Source organism: Heloderma suspectum, chromosome 6, assembly GCF_057233095.1.
Source record: "Heloderma suspectum isolate Gila_16-S chromosome 6, 16-S_ref, whole genome shotgun sequence".
NCBI classification, from domain to species: Eukaryota; Metazoa; Chordata; class Lepidosauria; order Squamata; family Helodermatidae; genus Heloderma; species Heloderma suspectum.
In genome coordinates, this window is record NC_139463.1 from 39,922,293 (window position 1) to 39,944,361 (window position 22,069).

At 49.2% G+C, this 22,069-nt stretch overlaps 2 protein-coding genes across 5 annotated transcripts in view; one reads left to right on the forward strand and one right to left on the reverse strand.

Moving 5' to 3' along the window:
• Positions 1-15,561, reverse strand: part of PDLIM2 (PDZ and LIM domain 2) — a 62,986-nt gene extending 47,425 nt beyond the window's left edge. Inside the window, exon 1 of one of the 4 annotated variants that reach the window (XM_084804015.1) lies at positions 15,494-15,561. The gene's annotated coding sequence lies outside the window, so the exon portion shown is untranslated. The other 3 variants (XM_084804013.1, XM_084804016.1, XM_084804014.1) reach the window with 3 other exon arrangements.
• Positions 14,907-21,568, forward strand: LOC146340671 (uncharacterized). The gene is made up of 3 exons (XM_084804017.1): positions 14,907-17,471; positions 17,602-17,721; positions 17,809-21,568. The coding sequence occupies exon 1, from the start codon at positions 14,957-14,959 to the stop codon at positions 15,677-15,679; it is 723 nt and encodes a 240-aa protein (XP_084660143.1). The 5' UTR covers positions 14,907-14,956; the 3' UTR covers positions 15,680-17,471; positions 17,602-17,721; positions 17,809-21,568.
• The last annotated feature ends 501 nt before the right edge of the window (positions 21,569-22,069 follow it).

Genomic DNA, 22,069 nt, shown 5'->3' on the forward strand with positions numbered 1-22,069 from the left:
CACCCCAGACCTACCTCTACAACCCCCAAACAGAGGCACAGCAACTGTCCTGAAAGAGACTAGCCGGCAGGCTCCAAGGCCTTGCTTCTCTCATGCACAGTCTGCACTGAAGGGGAACTGCAAGACGGAAAGCTAGCTGGTTCCTGGGCCACACGCCGTGACCAACATTTGCCTTCCTGTCACAAAGCTCGCATCTTCCGACCAGCGAAGGCTGAAAGTTCCTCCTTGCTACCGCAAGCACCTGACAAGGAAACGAGCTCTAAGCGAAGAAGGGTACAGAACAACTTGTAGACCTAACCGGATAAGTTACTTGCAGGTCCAGGAACAGCAACAGCAGCCACAAAGATGCTTTCCATCCAGTTTCAGGCTATCTAGACAATTCCCCTCAGGGCATACAGGACGTTGATTGACACAGAGTGCTAAATCAAAGCCCTGGAAACAGCAAACCAGTTATTTCCTAAAGTGGGCCAGGGCACACCTTGATTTGCAGGAAGCAATTCAGCAGATGTGCTAAAACACACAGAGCATTTCATTTGGCAACAGGAGACCCTGGTCTGAGTCCTTGCTCAGCCACAGAGATGCACAGTGGCCTTAGACCAGGGGTGGGGAACCTCAGGCCCAGGGGCCAAATCCAGGCCTCCTGGGGTCCCCAGCTGGCCATGTCCCCTCCCCCAGGCCACTGATTATTTGGGGGTTTGCCATCTGTTGTGCAGTTTCCCCTGTTCTAAAAGGTTGAAATCCCTCTCCAAAGGCTTCATTACTGGCAGTAAAAGCTTAAGGCTAAAATATGCTGGTACATAGGAACGTAGGAAACTTCCTTATACTGAGTCAGATCACTCTGAACTCAGAGGCAACTGTCTATCCAGTGCACGGTTGGAGAAGCGCAGAGGGGATTTTCTCCTCCGGGCTCCAGGCGCCCTACATTCACAGATAGACAGCCAATTTCAGCTGTCTAGCCACGGCATGTCGGAGTTCGGGGTGGGGAGGCCAGACAATTAATAGGAAATGTCGTACTGGCACTTCCACACTCCCCTCCCTTCCCCAGGAACATCCCCTTTTGCCCGGCTCTGCGCTGCTCTTACGACCACAGAACCTGGGGACGATCCATGCTGCCTACGAGGCAGCGGGGGAGGGGAGGTGGTTCTTTGGGAACCGACCTAGGAGGGCAGGCTCCGAGGTCAGTTCCCAGAAGCCGACCAATCCTATGGCTGTTTAAACTGGCTCTAGCCTGCGCTTATTGCCTCCATTACTACAGGCTGTGTTGCCACACTTTCTCCATATAAGGCAACTCTGCGGTAAGTCACACCAGACTTTCCAACATATTTAAGCCAAAATGATTTCAACTACAATGCATCTTAATTATCTCCGACATATTTAGAAGCCCCTCATAATATGAGGCCCTAAGCCATGGCTTACTTGGCTTGTTCCTAAATCCGGCAGTGCCTACCTCACAGGATTGTTGGAAGGATAAAAACAAGCATATAATGCAGCCATGCAAGTTAAGTTTTGCAACAGCTGCCAAGGCCAAAATTGGCTTGGTGACCACTGTTGCTCCCAAGCCACAATACTTTCCTCAACACACAAGATTCCCTCGCCTGCCATTTGGGGCTATTGCTCCTTGATGCTAGCAGGAGAGTAGTAAACTTCACCCCCAACATATTATCACTCTCTCTAAACCCTTGTGAAACCACAGGAAATGCATCTAATTAAATAAGACCAGAAATACACTGTCACCTCCCCTTACACTACCCCAAAACTAGCAAGTTGCATTAGGTTTTTTCAGTTGCTTTTCTACTTCTGAGTTCATTTTTGTTTTTATGTCAAAATAATATTTTACTCTGATTTTATTATTACTGGAGGGGACGGGGTCTTTTTTGTTTTAAAGAAAAAGAGCCATTTCAGGATCCTGCAGGAATATGGCCAACATGACATATACATTTGGTAATTGTGGCATATGCATAATATGGCTAGTAATACAGTATAGATTTAGAAACAAACATGCTGTTGTTTTTTAATGTCTCAAATTAGATGGTAAGCTCTTTGCATCAGAGACCCTCATTTGCTTGTGTTGTTCTATAGAAGAGCCATCTACATTTGATAGTGCTTTGTAAATAACAACAGTCAGGGATGCAATCTTTAGCTGGTTAAACAGTTAGATTAATAGACTGAAAAGATGCTCCCAGGCATTTTAGCATTCCGGTATTTTAGCTCTGTTGTTTTAAATCTGCTATTGCATTTTAAATCTCTGCATGGCTGCTAGGTTTTACTCTGGTTGTACTTTTGTACTGTAGTTTTAAGCTATTTTATATTATATTTCATGCTGTATTTTGTGGTTTTGATTTTTGTGAACCGCCCAGACAGCTTCGGCTATTGGGCGGTATAGAAATGTAATAAAAATTAAAACAATTTAAAAAATGTGGCCCTGTGTCCTACTTTACAGAGGACAGACCTCTACTTGAGGGGCTGTCCAGTCCCAGTTTGATTTCAAGAGAAGGGCAAGCAGAGGCCTAGAAGTTGCCCATCCACAGTTAGTACCTGGACAGCAGACTGAACAGCAAGCTCACAGCTCACCTGGTCACAGTCTTCCCCACTATGGTGAGATGGATGCATTTCTATTTACATTATAGCAAGTATTTGTAAAGTTGCATATATGTATGTATGTATATGTATATGTATATGTATGCACTCATTTTATGCAAATCTTTTTTGTCCTCTTTTTTGATCATGCATTTCTTCTTTTGGGGGGACAATGCATAAGTGGTCACCTTAATGCCCTGATTAATCAGGCAACAGATTTAATGTTTAATTATTTTTTAAAATACAAACGCCTTCCAGAAAGAGTGGGCAACGTGTGGAGACTGCCTTTTCTCATATAATACCCACTGTGACACATCTGCTCACTGTCCTACAATAAAGAGTAGAAAGCAATATTGTTTCTCATACGCAAATTTAGGCAGATTTAGGGAGCAATCCTATGACCGCTAGTCAGCGGCTAGATGGCCATAGGATATGTGGGTTTCCAGGAACTGACCACAGAGCCCATACTCCAAGGTCAGTTCCCGGAGAACCACTCTCTGCACTTGGAAGTGGAGCACGGAGCAGGCCAAAACGGGGCGTTCCGGGGGGCATTCTGGGGCAGGGAAGGCAGAAATGCCAGTATGACACATCCTATGTGTCGTCCGGCAGCCTCCTCCCCAGCTCTGCCTTCCTGTGGCTAGACAGGCGAAATCGGCTGTCCCAGGAGGGCAGGAGAAGGGTGGAGGGTACAATCCCCTCCGTGCTTCTCCTGCCCTGCATTGGATAGGCAGTTGCCGCCGAGTTCAGAGGCCACCTATCCCCATAGGATTGCGCCCTTAATCAAGCAGGGATTTATTTAATCAGGCAACAGCTCTAACAAAGGTAAACATTATCCTGAGCTGGTGCCAAGGGCAGAAGCCTCTTGGCCATACTCGATATAGCTAAACATCACACAACTGCAATAATGGTGCTAAATCCTTCTTTTATTTTCCTCTCTCCCTCTGATGGTGGTTTATTACCTGCGCTTTGCCTTGGGCGTGTTATCTCCTGGATTCCTAGCTATAAAAAGGGGGGAAATACAGCGTCCCTAGATTTTTATGAAGATGAATGAGACAGCCAAGCAGACTCGAAAGGGCTAAACGAATGGCTATTCATTAAAATAATGACAATCATAATTACTCAACATGCAATAACAATAGTGCTCCCAGCCACATGAGTAAAGGTTAAATAAGTGCACCCAATGAAATAAAACATGTTGTGACACCATCTGCTTGGCAAAAGGTCTTGGGAAACATAAGGAATTGCTTCATACGTTCATTTTCATCACTTGATTTCTCTGCACGATGACCAACAACTAAATGTATGAACTGACTCCACTGGAAGGCATGGCATTTGGGGTCCCATCAGAAATTCCCTCTGTGATGTCATATATCAAAAGTTCTCTTCCCAGATCTGCTGTTGACTGTTCACACATGCAAGGCACCACTGGATGTTGCCATCAAGGGACGAGCTTGCATGTGTGATCAGTCCTGAGAGACCACCCAGTTCTGCTGCTGCTTCCAACATACCCAGAGGGGCACATCAGACGTGGCATAGGAGCTGCTCCAGGTTTGAGGGGGTCCTCGCCAAAGTACCCTCTGGTGGGCACCCTCCTACAAGCATACTTGGCGACAGCAACAAACAGCAATAGCCAGGGCCAGCTCCAGCTCCAGCTTTTTGAGGGCCCTTGGGCAAGCCACCCTCCATGGCCACCCCCTTCAGTGAGACGACCTTCTCACCACCATGGTCCCCAGCTGCTCTTGCACCTCCTCCTCCCTCTCATCATTGCTACCACTTGCATGTTTGGCAGGCAGAGAGCCAGGGGGCAAGGAGGCAGCGGCATCTCCTGCTCCTCCTTCTCACCACCACAGCTGGCTGAGCCAAAGCGAGAGGCAGGTGAACAAGCAGGTGAAGAGAAAGAGTAACTCTTGGAGGCTCTTGTCAGTGACCCCCTGCTGGGATGTGGGCCCTTGGAAGTTGCCCAACCATACCCACCCTTGACACCAGCCCTGGCAGCAGCACTCGCATCAGTGCGGAGTGCCTGGGTCTGTCCACGATCTGCATTTCCTACAATGCCTCTGATGCAGTGCTGCTCTAGGGCAGCCTTCTCCAAACTGGGGCTCTCCAGATGTGTTGGACTACAGCTCCCATTACCCCAGACTTGGCTATGCTGGCTGGGGAAGGTGGGAGTTATAGTCCAACGCATCTGGAGAGGTTAAGGGAGGCTGCCCTTGGGCACTGCAGGAAATTTCATCAAGGCCCCTGTAGTGGCGCTACATTGGGGCATTGAGTGAAATTAAAATGGTGGTCAGACCCAGTTGCCCAGTGCTGACCAGAGCTCATCAGGGGAAAACAATTTTGGAGGAGAGCCTAGGTTGGGCCTCAGCATCTACCAAACGGTACTGCGTGCCAACGCTGGGCATGCATGACATGGACATTTCATTAATGATGCTCCCACTTTTTTCTGAATGGGGGAGCGTAAACGTGCCTCCCCTCATGCCAATCCCCACATGCAAATCCCCTCCCTTCCCCCTGCAAGCTAGTTTTAGCCACACAAAGAGGGAGATGTAACGGCAAAACACGTGTTTTCTTTTTGGACATGGAAGTGACCGCAGGAGCTCCAATTATGGAACTTTCATGTCATGTCTAGTCTGGCCACAAGTCGCCTGTGTTAATCAGTCAAATTTATGTCCTGACTGGGAGCATACCAGCTAGAAACAACAGGGGAAAGGAGCAAGTGGAGAATGAAATGCATGAGGAAGTAATGAGGGGGGCACAGATGTTCAGCAAGTGCTGGCCCAGCTAATGCTAGAGAGAAGCAAGCAATGCGAAGCATACTCTGGAAGTCAGTAACATAGAGGGCCAGGACAAAAATGCACCTACTTCTGATGTAATGGGAATACTATTACAGTTGACATTTTGTGTCAACTGAAGAGATGTCTATTTCCAGGCTTCTGTATAGCCTTTGATGGCTGGTGGCTACCAGCAGCATCCCACCTGCCTGCGTAGAAGTGAAGGAAACCATTTGGTGGTTTTGAATGTAGCTTGCAAAAGGAGACACAAGTCAGGGTGGTTTTTGTTTTTCAGCTGGCTGGCAAAAAGGAGCCACATGGGGGCTTTAACAGTATGCTGTTGTCTTTGGGGTTGTCACTTGAACTTGAAAGGCTGTCACAGAGAAGAAGGCCAGGATCTCTTCTCGATCATCCCAGAGTGCAGGACACGGAATAATGGGCTCAAGTGACAGGAAGCCAGATTCCGATGGAACGTCAGGAAAAACATCCTGACTGTTAGAGCCAGGGAAAAGGCAATGGGGTCAGGAGAAGCCTGGAGAGCCGGAATGGGGCCCCAGGCAGGCTGCATCTGGCCCATGGGCCCGAGGCGTCATATCCCCGGAATAGAGCATGGGCAACCGCTGGGCCCCACGATTAACCCTAGGCAGCCCTTCCAACCTCTGTCTTAATAAAGTAGTTTTACTATTTCCTGCATCTCTCTTGCAATATATATTTTCCTTTCTCCTCTCTGACGTTCTTCAAAAGGTGGCTGCAGTGCTGCTGTGGCACGACCCACCCAAGCCAGTACACCAGCCCTCCCACTGCCGCTTGAGGTCCTAGGGTTAAAGGATGGGGAAGCCCCAGTGACAGGGGATGTGGCTGCAGTGCAAATGAATCATCAGGAACAACGCAGAACGCTTGTAAAAGGAACAGGCATCGCGCGGTATCGAGGAGGGCAGGCAGGAGCAAGAACAGAACACCAGAAGGTCCCTTCCCCACAAGGAGCAAAGAAGAGACTCATTAGGGGGTGGGAGCGACTCCTCATCCTGGGAGAGGAAGAGAGGTCCCCGGAGACGTGAGCAATTGTCAGCGCCAGACATTTGGTGCCGTAGGCCGAAGCGTACTGCTTCCCTCTCATCAGGAAGACAGAGTGGGGAGAGGCAGTGTCATGGGGGGGCAGGGGGAGAAGGGAGCCGAAAGCACCAGGAGAACAAGGCGGGAAGCGCACAGCCGTAGCCTTGATTCAGACATGTTTGCAACTGGGGCTGGAAGACCTGCAGCTCTGCACAACCCTCCCAGGAGAGGATGCTGGGCTGACACCTCGCTGAGCGTGCTGCCCGTTCGCACAGCAGTGTGGCTGGAGGAGGGAAAGACCTCACTGGCAAGGGCCCAGAGCTCAAGTCAACCATGAAGTAAATCTCCACATTGTGTCTCAGAGAGGAAGCCAGGCCAGGGAGGGGAAGAGAGAGGAGGAAAGCCAGTTTAACGTTTTTGGCATTCCTCCCACCCCCCTTGGAGAGTTCAAAGGCTCTTCCACATTACAGGGACCACCCTCAGATGTGCTCGCTCGCTCTCTGTCTCTGTCACACACACACACACACACAAACAGAGTCATATCTGGTAGGTGGCACTTCAGACCACGTACGGGGGCCCAGTAAACAGCCAGGGAACCCCAGACAACACTGCCACACTGTTACAGCTACGGGAGCAGACCTGAACAGGGCTCCAGCAGGAAACCTCACGTGCCGTTCTAAAGCCACGTAAGCCGTCTGAAAGAAGGAGAAACAAATGTCTGAAAGAAGGAGAAACAAATGAATCCTGGAAGGGTTACAGCAAAACAGGGCTAGCCAAAAGGAGAGGGGCAGAGGGAGGGAAAGACAAACAGAGAGGAAATTCCCATGGCCCACCTTGTCCTTGTTACTTTCCAGACTCAGTGCCTTCCCCAAAACAGCCAACAAAAAAACAGCCCCCAAATCCAACACACAAAGGCAGCCTTCAGGGAAAGAATTTCCTGCATTGACATGTCTTGGTGCCAGCAGGAAGCTACCCCCGCTCCGGGTCAGGAGCACAAGCAGCCCCTGTCTCTAGCTGGGGGAAAAGATTTTCTACCTCAAAACCTTCTGATGGGGGTGAGGGGGATGAATGTAGTGGGGAGAGCTCCCACCCACCCTATTAGCAGCAGCCAGCAGAATAGGATCTTGGATGCGCACTAGGGTGCATTGTCACGAACAGCTATCCTGCAGGCTGAAGACCTGAAACTTCTTTCATTCTGCTTTCAGCCCACATGGTAGGCAGAGGCTCAACGTTATAGACTGTACTTTGAGGAGAGCGCACGCACATACTTCTCCAACTTCTTATCCATTTAGATGTGACAGGTGCTGCTATTGCAAGGCAGGTTTACGAACAGTGCTGGGGTAAGGTATGATCCTTAGAAAAACCATGGCAAGAATAGTTTGTGCACGCATCATTCAGGGCACAGAGACACATCACATTTGTACAGGGGTGGAGAAAGTGAGGCCTGGGGCCCAAATCCAACCCTCCCGGGTTCCCCAAATGATCACGCTTCTTCCCCTTTCTGGAGCACCTGGGATAGCTCCTTTAGAACCCAGAGCAGATTCACACACACACACACGCCTACTGACAGCGGAGCCACTAGTCTCCACTGCCCTTTCTCCCAACCACAAATTGTTTGGTGGTTTCCCAATTATAGTTTTCACCCCATTCTAAAAGGCAGAAATGCCTCTCCTAAGGCTTTGTTATTGTCAGTAAGAGCTTTAAGCTACAATATGCTGGGTTTGTTTTTATTTTGGGTCCCACCCACTTTGCTTTGGCCCCGCCCACCATAGGAACACAGCCCCCAAGGGTTTCTCTGAAACGGAATTCAGCTCTCAGGCTGAAAAAGATTCCCCACCCCTGCATGTGTATAATAGTGGGCAGATGTAGAAAAGTCTTCACTGCATTCAGTCCAAATGCTTTCAGAGCAAGCTCTGGAAATAAAACAAAGAAAATAATTCCACAGCTTTTCAGTCCAACTGGGGGAAGACATTCCCGCCGACAGCACTGAATGGCTAGTGCCTGTGACACAACCTTCCCTTAGCTGATCTCTGGAGCATTTTTGTAACTGTTCTTTAAAACGTTGGCTTTAAAACATTTAAGAGAAGGACAAACATACAAATTCAAACTGATAATGTATGGGTGCCACGTCAGTATATATTCAAAGACAGCCAGCTGCCTGATGCAAAGGACCGACCCTATCACTGGGCAGAGTGAGGCGGTCACCTCAGGTGGCAGATGCTGGGAGGTGGCAGCAAGGTGTTGGAGGAGAGAGCTGTGTCCCACACAGCCTGCCCTGTGCCCCCTAAGCTAGCCTGCTGCCTTCAGGTGTGGTGGTGGATGCTGTCCCATTGCCAGTGTTGAAGAAAGAATCAACTGACAGTTCAATTGGGTTGTGTGCATGGAATCGACTGCCATCTTGTTCTTCACCTCAGGCAGCAGAATATCTTGACCTGGAACTCGTGAAGCATGAGTGGAAGGGCAAGACTGATGGTTGACTCAGCATTCAGCCTGCTAGTATATACATTTGCAAGGCAAAGTTGGACCCATGGCGTGGCTGAAGAACCCGCTGTGATCTCCGTTAAACTGTGGTGTCTGTCTTTGGCCTTGCCTACTATACACTTGATGATTGGCAGTAACTGCATGTGTGAACTGAACTCCACTGACTCCACTGGAAGAGGAGAGGCAATTACAGAAATGTTATCAGTGGTGGCCCCATTCACACCTGCAAGTCACCACTTGGTGTTGATGTGCATTATTATCATCATCATCAAATTTATTAATCGCCCATCTGGCTGGTCCTTGAGACATGACTATTGAGAGGCAGTCTCAAAAGGTCAGAGCAGTTGAAAGCCTAAGGATAACATTTAAAGCAGGGATAGGCAATGTGGTGCCCAGGGGCAAAAATGCTCCCCCAGACACCTTTCTTGGCCCTCGCCAAGGTGTCCCACCCCTCCCACTTAAAAAAATAACCAACATATTTTCTTACCAACAGCTGGGATTGCTGTGAAATACTCAGCCTTTTGGGCAGGTTACTTTGGCTTTGCCATGCCTCCCATGGAAGCCATTTTGTGGTGGTGCCCACAATAGTTTCTCACATTGCCAGATATGCCCACAGTCCCAACAAAAGGTTGCCTATCCCTGATTTAAAGAATTTGGATGCCCCAAATACCCACATTTTGTCCCCAGAACAGACGAGACTCTCTGACCAAAGACTTCTCCTTGTGGCTGGGGCACCCACTCAGAGAATGCCTGAAAAGTTGGCAACAACTCTGTAGCTCAGAGCTGCAGGCCAGAACTACACTGTCACTAAAAATATAGCAGTGCGATCAACTGATCCAAGATGTAAATTTTGCCATATCAGAGATGGGAAAATAAATATATGCTGGAAAGCAGGACTGGGAGATTTTGACACACCTTTTGTTCTGAAATCCTCAGTACTGGAATGGAAGCAGGAGAGAAAGACAGATCGTTCCTCAAAAGAAGGACCACCACAATTTCTCAAAGGATATTGGGAGAGTACAGGGCGGGAGTGGGCAACTTGTGGCCCTCCAGATGTTTTGGCCTACAACTCCCATCATCCTTCACCATTGGCTATGCTGGCTACAGCTGATGAGAGCTGTAGGCCAAAACACTGAGAAGGCCACAATTTGCCCACCCCTGGCGTAAGAGAAGAGATGGCTCTGTGAGTTAAGGACACAGCAGCATCTATGTCACCATACACCAAACATGAAATAAATATATGCTCTTTAATGAGCTTCTGCCACACATTAAAAACGTGGTTGTTCAGGCAGGCATTTGGGATGGGTTAGGGTATTTTTAGAAATATGATGTTTTTAATATAGAATTTTATTGTTTTAAACTGTTTCTATTATTGTACATCACCCAGAGTTGCTGGGTGACCAGCCAGATGGGCGATTAATAAATTTAATAAAGAAAGAACAGAACAGAACAAATGATTATGTGCATTCTTTAAATACTGCAAGGAAGCTTGTAGCACAGGGCCGGCTCTACCATTAGGTTGAGTCAGGCGGCAGATGCTGTCCCATTGCCAGCACCGAAGTAAGATTCAACTGCCAGTCTAGTCAGTTTCTGTACACAGAAAGGGGGAGGGAGCCGTGTGGTCTTTCACTGCAGGCAGCAAAACGTCTTGGGCTGCCCTCGTTGTAGTTGGCCTACAGAGGAGAGAGGGGCCTTGAATCCCATGCAAGAGGCACTTGCAATCTCCAAGGATACTGGAGGTCCCTTCCCGAAATTCTCAACATGGCCTGGCCCAAGACGTTTTGCTGCCTGAAGTGCCAAGATGGCGCCTCCACCCATTCCACCTACAAACACCAACCAGACTGGCAGTTGAATCTTACTTCAACTCTGGTGACAGAAAAACATCCTGCACCACCTGTGAGGGCAGCAGGCTAGCTTAGGGTGTGCAGGTCAGGCTGCAGGGCACACACCGTCCCTCCTCTGACATTTCACTGACACTCCCTGCCTCTCAACATCTGCTGCCTGAGGCAGCTGCCTCACTCCGCCTAATGCTAGGGCTGGCCCTGCTCAGCGTTCATTAAAAGAAATGTCCCTAGCCCTGGCGTCTCCAACATAGTGCCCATGGGTGCCAATGTACCCACAGACACCACTTTTGGTGCCTGCCAAGTTGTTGTTTTTTTACTGGGAGGCTGGCCTGCTACAAAGCAAAGTGCTGCCCTCCAGCACTGTCTTTATTTGGGGTCAAAGGAACGTTTTTGTGTTTTGGAGCTCAGACCTCCACCTCCGCCTTGTACTTGGGCATCTTGGTCAGGTTACATTTCTTTTAGTCTCACCAGGTTGCCTACTGCAAAAGGAGTGTTTTGTGACCAGCCATGCCCACCCTAGTAGCCATTTTATGAATGGGCCACGTCCCATGGCAGCCATTTTGTGAGAGTGCCCACAACACTCTCTCAACATTCCAAATGTGCCCACTGACCCAAAAAGGCTGGAGACCTTTGTCCTAGCCCTTGTACTTAGAAAGAGAAAGAGCAATGTGCCGGCAGTGTACATCCGAAATGAGGGTGGGTAGATTGGGAGTGCCTCTGGCTCTACCCCCCACATCACACCCTCTGCTGACTACATGCCCCCAGTGACCATGACTCACCAATGTCTGAAAGCGGAGCCTACGTCCATACAGCTGTATGTAAGTAGGCTCTCCGCCCAATGGGGAACCTTAACTGCACGACGTTTCCAATTGGGTGGAGAGCTTATGCACAAACATCACGCTGAAGACACAGACATCAGGAGGAAGAATTCTGTTGACTGTATTACAGATGTCTGGAAGGATTTGAAGATATCCGTCATTCAGCTACAATTTTAATTTTTTCTTGGCCTTTTGAAATGACTAAAAACAATAAAAATTGAGCTGAGCCATGTTGTGTAGCCAACAGATACGGTGATAAGCAGAGCCCAGAGGAAAGTTAAGAAAAGTGGTGAACAAACTGGAGATGGAGCTGGTTTATGAGAAATGCACCCACCTGCTCCTATTCTATAATGCTGGCTATTTGAGGCATGTCCAGACAACAGCTTACAGTGGAAGCAAGGGTCCTAATAAAAGGCAGTACTTTCCTCCATATAATACTTTCCCCTCTAACACCCGTAGGCACATTGCAGAGAACCAGCACAAGTCATGGCATCATCCATGTGGCTTCCTAAGGAACTAGTCCTCTGCGCCCAACACCTCTAAATAGCAAGGTTAGCATTTCCTAACATAACACTCCTGATCTCCCCAAATTCATGTAGTCTGGATGTGAGCAATAGTTCAGCCAGAACTGCCTTGCCGATAAGAACTGAAAAATTACAATGAATGCTGTGAGCAAACAGTTAACACCTCATCTGGAAGAAAGGAAGAAGGATCGGGTTTACAGCAGCCCAGCCACAAACCTTGGCTTTCTGTATAATTGCAGCGGGATTAAGGGTTTACTGCTTCCCCTGTTGTGCTGGGTCGAATGTCTGTGTGGATTCGCACAGTGCTTGGCAGCTGATCCAAAGTAAATTTCTCCCCCATCCTCTGCAGAAATGGCTTCCTCCAAGGCATGAAGGGGGAATATGGAACAGATCAATGGAGGACAGGAAATTTCGGCACAGGTGCAAGGAGGGTTACAGATATATTGAGAGCCAGTGTGGTGTAGTGGCTAGAGTGTTGGGCTGGGAGTCAGGAGATCCGGGTTCTAGTCCCCACTCGGCCATGGAAGCTCACTGGGTGACTTTGGGCCAGTCACAGACTCTTAGCCCAACTCACCTCACAGGGTTGTTCTTGTGAGGATAAAATGGAAGAGGACTTACGTACGCCGCCTTGGGTTCCTCAAGAAGGAAAAAAGGCGAGATATAAATGTAATAAATAAATAAACTAAATATATTCTGAACTAAATTGCACAAGAGCTGAATTGTGAAATTGTTTATAAAGCATGCAAATTTAGGCTAATTTGCATTCATTCGCTTAGTTTGCATAAGTCATGATGCTTTTACTAAACACATGGAAGGGTAAGGAATTTTGCAGGGCTTTGAAGCCTCACCTTTTGACCAGTGGAGGCTCCCGAGATTTCATCATGCCCTAGATTAACCTTCAAATCTACCATTGCAGCCTTACGGGCTTCCCCATGGCTAAACAGAGCCTTCACCTCCAGAGGCAGTATGCCAATGGGGGCAAACAAGAGGGGAAAACTACCTTGTGCCCAGGCTGTGAGCTTCTTGGAGGCACCTGTCTGGCTGCTGACAGAAACAATCCTGGACTGGAAGAACCTTTGCCTGATCTGGCAAGAAAACCCAACATCCTTATCTTTAACCCTCTCTGAACTTTGGGGATAAAGCAGGAAAGAAATGTAAGCAAAGGAGTGTGCCAGTCAGAAACTTCTGAAGGTTCTGCAACTGACAAGAGCACTTGCTTGGTGTGTGTGAAACATAACCAATACAGCAAAGTTAGAAAAGTGATGGGGCAAAACCTCGCTGCGAAGAGGAACCAGGCAGCTCTCATGATGGCTTCTCACCCACACCAAAAATAGCTTCTTGCTCTGGCTCCTGCTGCTCCCCCCCCCCCGACACTGTGCAGCACCCAACCAAATCCTGGGCTCCTGTCATTACCCCGCAGCCCTAAAGATCTGTGTGAGGCAGCCAAGCCTGCGGCCCAGCAGACACGCAAGCCAGAGTCTGGAAATATGAGGTGGAGTGGACAGGCTCTATTTGCTAAAATTACAGAGGCCTGGTTAGTGAGCCTGGATAGTCTCCCTTCTGCCTCAGAAATGTTTACTGATCACAAATATGTCAGGGTGCTGGTTATGTTATCCACTGGAAAGAGAAAAGTTGCTCTGCACATGCTCAAGGGCATGCTGTTCTTTATTATGTTGTGGAGTACGGACCTGGTAATGAAGACAGGCTCTAGAGCACAGCCCTGGCCAGAGGAACTGAATTGGCAAGTCTACCAGGAACCATCCTCCTTCGACAGCCTTAGAGCCAACATCCACACAAAGTGACTAGTTCCTGAGGACTAGACACTTGACAGCAAAAAGAAGAAGGGAAAAAAGAGAAGGGAGCCCTGTCTTGAAGGTGCCACAAGGCTTGTATCCTCTTGTACCCATATATGGGGGAAATTCAGCTTGTTTTCTCTCTGCCCCATCCCAAAACAAATCCTTCCACCCCTAAACCTACCAAAGAGCCACACCCTGCAAGCAAATTGGCCATCCCATTCTCGTGCACTACTTAGGGGAGCTTTTCTAGGGGTACAACCCTATGCATATTCAGACAGGAAAAAAGTCCTACAACTCCCAGCATTCCCCAGCCAACCAAGCTGGCTAGGGAATGCTGGGAGCCTTACAACTTTTTTTCTGCCTAAACATGCATAGGATTGAGCCCTAAATCCTGTTAGTCAAACTACGTGTAACCAAAATGGACACCTATTCTTCACCTCTTACCTCCCTCTCCCCTGTGTTGAATTTCAGATCGCAACCTCAAAGGGGCAAGGACCTATAGTTTATTTTGTAAAGAGAAATGCGAATTAATGGCACAATAGATTAACTCCTTCGACCAAGGAGCACAAATTAACAGAAGGGGTGGGGAGGAAGAATAAGCAGCAACTCTGCCAGATGTCCCTTAAGAATAAGAAAAAACTAGCCTTTTAGCCCACAGAGGATGGCCTTTGAGTTTCACCTTTGAAATTCTAAGCAGCCATAATCCTATTTATTTGGTTTCTATTATTTACAGGCTGCCTTTCATCCAGAGCAACTCCTACGGTGGTTTACAGTAGAAACAAAGGCAAGTAGGGTGTTTTTTTTTTAAACTTACAAATAAAATGCAAGCCCATACGCATAGACCTACAAAACCAACAAGCAAAAAGCCTAAGCCAACGGCAATTTAAAAAGAGCACTAGAAGAAGCAAAAACGGCAGCGGACGTAACTTGCTTAATCCAACTGCTGAAGGCAACGCGGAAAACTTCCGTTCTCCTCCGATCGAAGCGAGGACAGAGGCGGAGTTGCGCGCAAAACATCCAGGTTCCAAAGAGCAGAAGGGGATGCAGACACCTCTTTTCATTTCATTTTTTATTTTTTGCAACGGACGGGTGATGGTTGATAAAACACACACACCCGCCCGCGGCTCGTTGCAGCCTCGCACCAGACCCGCACGCGGGGATAAATCCCGAGAAGCGCATGGGCAGGCAAGAGAACGAGACCCCTACGCTACAGTCTTATCAGTCCCCTTCAGGAGGCTTGCTCCGGAGCAGACATGCCTGGGATTGCTCTCCAGCTACCCCACCCCGGAACAGAAGCAGCAGTCGCAGCAGCCCTTTACACAGAGACAGAACAAGGCTGGCGAGGCACCCCTGGCCCGATTCTACCCGGGCTCACGCAGCCTCCCGTCCAACCTGCAACGGGAGACACTTACCCCGAAGCCAGAGCCTGCCCCGCTTTGCCTTTGGGCCGCCCCGAAGCGGCAAGGGAGGGAGGATGTTGGAAGAGGCTCGGAGGAGACGCCGGTAAGGCAGCGAAGGCCAGCCGGGCTGCTGCAGCGACGCGTCTTCCACTTTACGCGGCAGCCTCCCGCCCAGCGCCATCCTCCGCCTCCCGCGAGGGGCTGGCGGCTCCCTGCTCGGACTACTCACCGGAACGGCCTGGGCAAGTTCGGCGGCCGAGCGCCGCCTCCAGGCGCAGCTGCGCCCCTGCCGTCTCCGGAGAGTCCGCCTTCTAATTGCTGTTATTTGCTGCCCGGTTTTGCGCCGCGCCCCGAGGCAGCGTTTGTGTCTGCCGGGGAGAGGGCGGGACGGAGGGAGAGCCGGGCAGAGAGGTGATCATCGCCGTCTCCCCCGCCACCCGCTCCTGCTGCGGTTTCCCGTGCTGAAGAACAGGAGGCCGTGGATTTATGACGCTGAACTCCTCCGAGGAGTTCAAGGCGGAAAACATGGCTCTCGGAGACGCAGGCCGTGTTTTTCCCCCGCCACGACAACCCAGTGAGGTAGGCTACGCTGAAAGGTAGCGCCTGCCTCAAAATCACCCAGCGAGCCTCATGGCAGACTGGAGATTTGAACCTGGGTCTCCCCGGCCCTAGTCCGACACGCGCACTCAGCCCTCGCCAGCTTGGTGCTGTTGGACTCCAGCGCCCATCATTTCCAGCCATCTGGCTGGGAATAATAGGAGCTGCAGTTCTACTCATCTGGAAGGCACCAGGTTGGGGGAAGGTTGCTCTAACCACTACACCACGCTACACCCAGCTGGATCAGATGCCAGGGTCTTCTAGTCCACTGTCCTGTTTCCAACAGGGGACAGCCAATGTTTCTAGGAAGCCCAGAAGCAGGGCATAAAGAAGAAAACAGTCAGTTCATCAATTGCACCTGCTCTCTAGGAACTTTGTCTTAATGTTGCGGCAAAAAAGCAAAGGCTGCGATCTTCAGGATACTGTCATGGGAATTTGAACACAGAGGGACTCGCTTCTGAATAAACCCATGTAGGCTGCAGTCCTCTATGCATGCTGGGTTCAGGTTGCTTTTTCAGGTGGGGTCTAGGCAAGGTGCCTTCATGGAGTCATCCCACCATGAAGCAGTCCCACCAACTTGCTTTGATCATTACTTATCCTCCCCCTCTGGGCCCAGAAGGAGGTGAGGTGCTGGAGGCTGCTGATATGCCTTCTCATTTCTGTCACTGCTGTCTATGTCTCTTTCTCTCAGATAATACAGGTGAACAGGTAGTGACATCAAGAAGGAGGACCAGCAATTGGCAGTGGGCCGCCTACCAGGTCAAGGGCCTCAGCAGGTGCCCAACCCTGCCAACCCTTGGAGCCAGAGTAGTAAAGGAGGGGGGTTCACATCAAACTCTAAACCATGCCCCGTTTTCGAAGGTGACAGTTGCGCCGCTCCCCGTTGAGACGGGAAGTCCCACCCTAGCCGGAAGCCCCACGTATGCGATCAGCTGACCCGGTCATATGACCTTCAGGGTCACCTGACGGGGTCCTGTGACCCCTCTACGAACTCGCCATGCCACCGTGGACCCATAGGAATTGGTTTTAGAGCCCTAGGGGGCACAGCCACGGAAATGGCCTATGGGGCCATTTCCAAGCCATGCCCGGATTGGACTTGCAGGGTCACGTGACTCCTCTACGAACTCATGACTCTGCCGTGGACCAATAGGAATTGGTTTTAGAGCCTTAGCAGGTACAGGCACAGAGATGGCCCGTGGGGCCTTTTCCAAGCATGCCCGGATTGGTCCTGCGGGGTCATGTGACCCCTCTATGAACTTGCTACACCACTGCGGCCCAATAGGAAGAGGTCTTAGAGCCTAGCCCTGCACGGTCACGCCCCACAACCCCATTGACCAATAGGGACAGCCTTGCCCCCAGAAAAACAGCCTTTTTTCATGCCCAGACACGTTTTCTGCACAGAGAACATGGCGCAGCCAAGCACCCCTCCGGGGCCATCTGCTATTCCTCAACCAGCTGCAGAATGTGACCCCCAAAAACGGTATATCAGTACCAGTTCTGATGACTCTGCTTTTCCACCACCTAAACTTCTACGCGAGGAGGAGACCGAGGTTTCCCAAATGTGGCAGAACATGTTGGAGGCCATTTCACTAGAGAACCTTGTAGCACAGGTAAGATTTCAGTGTTTCTATCTATGTGTATGGATGGATGGTTGGAGGGGATATTTTGTGGTGGTTTCCGAAGTTTGCAAAAGGGTTACAGGCAGGATACAGCTTCATAATAGATTGTTCCATTTTCCAGGACCCCTGTGTGAATAATGTTGGTGCAGAAGGCCTTGGAAAAACCATTGAAATTAAAGCAGAGGGGCAATCGCCGGTGGCATTATGGAAGATGGCTTCAATAGGAAACTTTCAAATACAGGTACGTGTGATTATTTGTAGCATCGATATTAAAGATATGTTGTGTGTGTTTAGGAGACATCAAAGTATTTTCTTAATTTCTTTTTAGGGTTGTGCTGATCTGTCAACGGAGCAGTCAGGCCATGTCATCCTGAAAAGTATTCTAGGCCTGGAAGCGGACGTCAGAACTACTGTTTTTGGAATTCTGAAGCACTGCTTAATTGAATATCTACATGATGCATGTATTGGATATATAATCCAAGCACCAGGACAATCCTCACATGAATGCTTATCTTGGCCAGAGAGTGTCATCTCTAGAAAGCTGAGAATTGTATGTGGGAAAATTTGTTTTAAAAGTATACTGTATATTATTACTCTAATCAGATACATCTTAAACTGCCTCGTGCTAACACAAGAGTCTGTTAATAAAGTTTTAATTTTGGTGACTAAAATTGGTCATTCACACAAAGCCTTGAAACTACTGGATAAAACCCTGAAAAATACCGATCATGTATTTTTAAATCATAGAATCATAGAATAGAATCATAGAATAGTAGGGTTGGAAGGGGCCTACAAGGCCATCGAGTCCAACCCCCTGCTCAATGCAGGAATCCAAGTCAGAGCATCATTATCCTTCTTCGGTACTCCTTTTACTCCATTGTCATCCAGTGTCCAACTGCCTTCCTAGCTGGTTTCCTGCTTCTGACATATTTAAAGAGTTCTTTATTGTCGGCCTTGATGCTCTTAGTGATATACTCCTCAAAATCCATTTTTGCATCTCTTATTGTCCGCTTGCATCTCCTTTTTGCAAACTTGTGCTCCCTTTTATTTTCCTCATTTGGACAAGACTTCCATTTTCTGAAGGAAGCATTCTTTTTTCTAATATCTTCCTTGACACTGCTCATTAACCATGCCGGTGACCTTTTGGACTTGGTGCAACCTTTCCTAACCTGCGGTATACATTTTAGCTGGGCTTCTATTATTGTAGTTTTGGGTAACCTCCAAGCATTTTGAAAGGATTAAACCTTCTTGACTCCCTCTTTCAACTTCTTTTTCACCAGTTCCCTCATTTTAGAGAAGTTTCCTCTTTTGAAGTCAAATGTGACTGTGTAGGACTTCCTGGGCAATTTTCCACTTAAATATATACAGTCAGGGCCAGAAATATTGGAACAAGGACAACTGCCCTGGCAGTCGGCCCCTGCACACCACCACATCGAAGCCGAAAGGAAACACACCCAGATGGGAGCAAAGTCAGGACTTTCAGCTGCAATTCAAGGGGTCCGACAAAAGTGGGGCACCAACCATTCAGGAAGGACAGCCAGTGGCATACCCCCCCCCCCAATCATTGGTGGCTCATAAGTAATGGAATGAATGGCTGACAAGCAGCTGCATGGCCAGGTGTGGCCTGTTTCCTGGGAACCCCATGACCAATCAAGCAGATAAGAGGCCTGGAGGTTGTTCTGAGTGTTATATTTGCATTTGGTAGCTGTTCACTGGAACCCCCAACATGAGGTCCAAAGAGGTGTCCATGCGAGTGAAGGAGGCCATCGTCAGGCTGAGGAAACAAAATAAACCCATCAGAGAGATAGCAAACACTGGGAGTGGCCAACACAACAGTTTGGAACATCCTGAAAAAGAAGGAATTAACTGGGAAGCTCAGCAACAGCAAAAGACCACGGAAGACAGCTAAAGTGGATGACCGCAGAATTCTGCTCATGGTGAAGAGGAACCCTTTCACAACATCTAGCCAGGGCAAGAACACTCTTGAGGAGGTAGGCAAGTTATTGTCAACATCTAGAGTCAAGAGACGGCTTTATGAATGTAAATACAGAGGCTTCGCAACAAGGTGCAAACCACCGGTAACGCTCAAGAACAGACAGGACAGGTTAGCCTTTTCCAGCAAACACCTAAAAAAGCCTGCCCAGTTCTGGAATAAGATTCTTTGGACTGATGAAACCAAGATTAACTTGTACCGGAATGATGGGAAGAGAAAAGTATGGCGAAGGAAAGGAACAGCTCATGATCCAAAGCATACTACATCATCTGTCAAACATGGTGGAGGCAGCGTTATGGCATGGGCATGTATGGAGCCGGGTCACAGGTGGTTATTGATGACCTGACTGCTGATCAAAGCAGCAGGATGAATTCTGAAGTGTATAGGGCTATACTTTCTGCTCAGATTCAGCCGAATGCCGCCAAACTGATAGGGCCCACTTCATATTGCAGATGGAGAATGACCCAAAACATACAGCAAAAGCTACCCAAGAGTTTCTCAAAGCAAAGAAGTGGGATGTTCTTCAATGGCCAAGTCAGTCACCTGATCTCAACCCAATAGAGCATGCTTCTCACTTACTGAAGACAAGACTGAAGGCAGAAAGACCCCCAAACAAGCGGCAGCTGCAGTAAAGGCCTGGCAAAGCATCTGGAGGGAGGGAACTCATCATTTGGTCATGTCCATGGGTTCCAGACTTCAGGCAGCCATTGACTGCAAAGGCTTTTCATCCAGGTATTGAAGGCGATCCTTAAGTTTGAAATTATGTTGGTTTGTTCCATCACTTATGAGCCAACAACGATGGGTGTGTGTGTGTATGCCACTGGCTGTACCCCCGGAATGGCCAGTGCCCCACCCCCATCAAACCCCCTGAATTACAGCTGAAAGTCCTGACCTTGCTCCCATCTGGGCATGTCCCCCCTCCACCTCAACATGGTGGTGCACAGAGGCCAACTGCCCAAACAGCCATCCCTACTGCTCCAACACTTCTAGACCTGACTGTATTAAATCTGATAGCACTGTGGACACTGTTTCCAGTTGGCTGTACAACATTCACATCTCGTACTAGTTCTTGGGCGACACCACTTAGGATTAGATCCGGTGTCACCTCCCCTGGTGCCCTCCATATGTGTTGGACTACAACTCCCAGCATGATTGCTGACAATGCAAGACTTTAAACTAGGGCCCAGTGCCCATGGGTGTTGTGGTGCCTGACAGGGCTCCTGGGCATGTCAGCCGGGACTCCCACTGCCCTCTACTCACCCCCAGCCCTACATTTTCCTACCAGTGTGCTCAGCTCAGCAGCTAAAAAGGGGGAAGTTAGTCCTCGCTCACTGCTTCCTTTTTCCTGAGGTTAGTGTGGGGGCAGTGGTGGGCAGGTGGGGCAGAAGTGACAATGATGGCTGGTGTGAGCAGGCACGGCGGCTGTGGAGAAGCAGCAGCGGTGTTGGGTGTGTGAGGCAGGGTGCGGTAGCAGAAGCACCCCAGGGAGGTTCAGTGTGGGAGAGAAAGAAGGTGACAGCAGGTGAAGTGGCAGGGAAAAGAAATCCTGAGCAGGGGTCTGAGGGTGGGGAGAGAGAAAGGAGAATACAACAGGAGAAGTGGCAGTGAACAGATGGGGGGAGGGGGAGGAAAGAAATCTAGGGATGTGGAGGGCAAGAGAAAAGGAAATCCATAGGCTGCCTGTGTGAGTGCAAGTAAAAGGAAGAGAAAGTACTGGGCACATGCTTTGCATGCCGAAGGTCCCAAGCTTGAACAACCTCCAGCCCCAATAAACACTTGCTTCCTCTGTTTGAAAGGAGGCCCCTGTGTGAACAGAATGCTGGACTAGGGGGGCCTTTGACCTGATCCAGCCTCGGGGCTCTTCTGATGTTCTTGTTGTTTATTCGTTCAGTCGCTTCTGACTCTTCGTGACTTCATGGACCAGCCCACGCCAGAGCTTCCTGTCGGCCGTCGCCACCCCCAGCTCCCCCAAGGTCGAGTCCGTCACCTCCAGAATATCATCCATCCACCTTGCGCTTGGTAGGCCCCTCTTCCTTTTGCCTTCCACTTTCCCTAGCATCAGCATCTTCTCCAGGGTATCCTGTCTTCTCATTATGTGGCCAAAGTACTTCAGTTTTGCCTTTAATATCATTCCCTCAAGTGAGCAGTCTGGCTTTATTTCCTGGTGTATGGACTGGTTTGATCTTCTTGCAGTCTAAGGTACTCTCAGAATTTTCCTCCAGCACCACAGTTCCAAAGCATCTATCTTCCTTCGCTCAGCCTTCCTTATGGTCCAGCTCTCACAGCCATAGGTTACTATGGGGAATTTGTTGTTTATTCCGTCAGTCGCTTCCGACTCTTCGTGACTTCATGAACCAGCCCACGCCAGAGCTTCCTGTCGGCCGTCACCACCCCCAGCTCCCCCAAGGTCGAGTCCGTCACCTCCAGAATATCATCCATCCATCTTGCCTTTGGTCGGCCCCGCTTCCTTTTGCCTTCCACTTTCCATAGCATCAGCATCTTCTCCAGGGTATCCTTTCTTCTCATTATGTGGACAAAGTACTTCAGTTTTGCCTTTAATATCATTCCCTCAAGTGAGCAGTCTGGCTTGATTTCC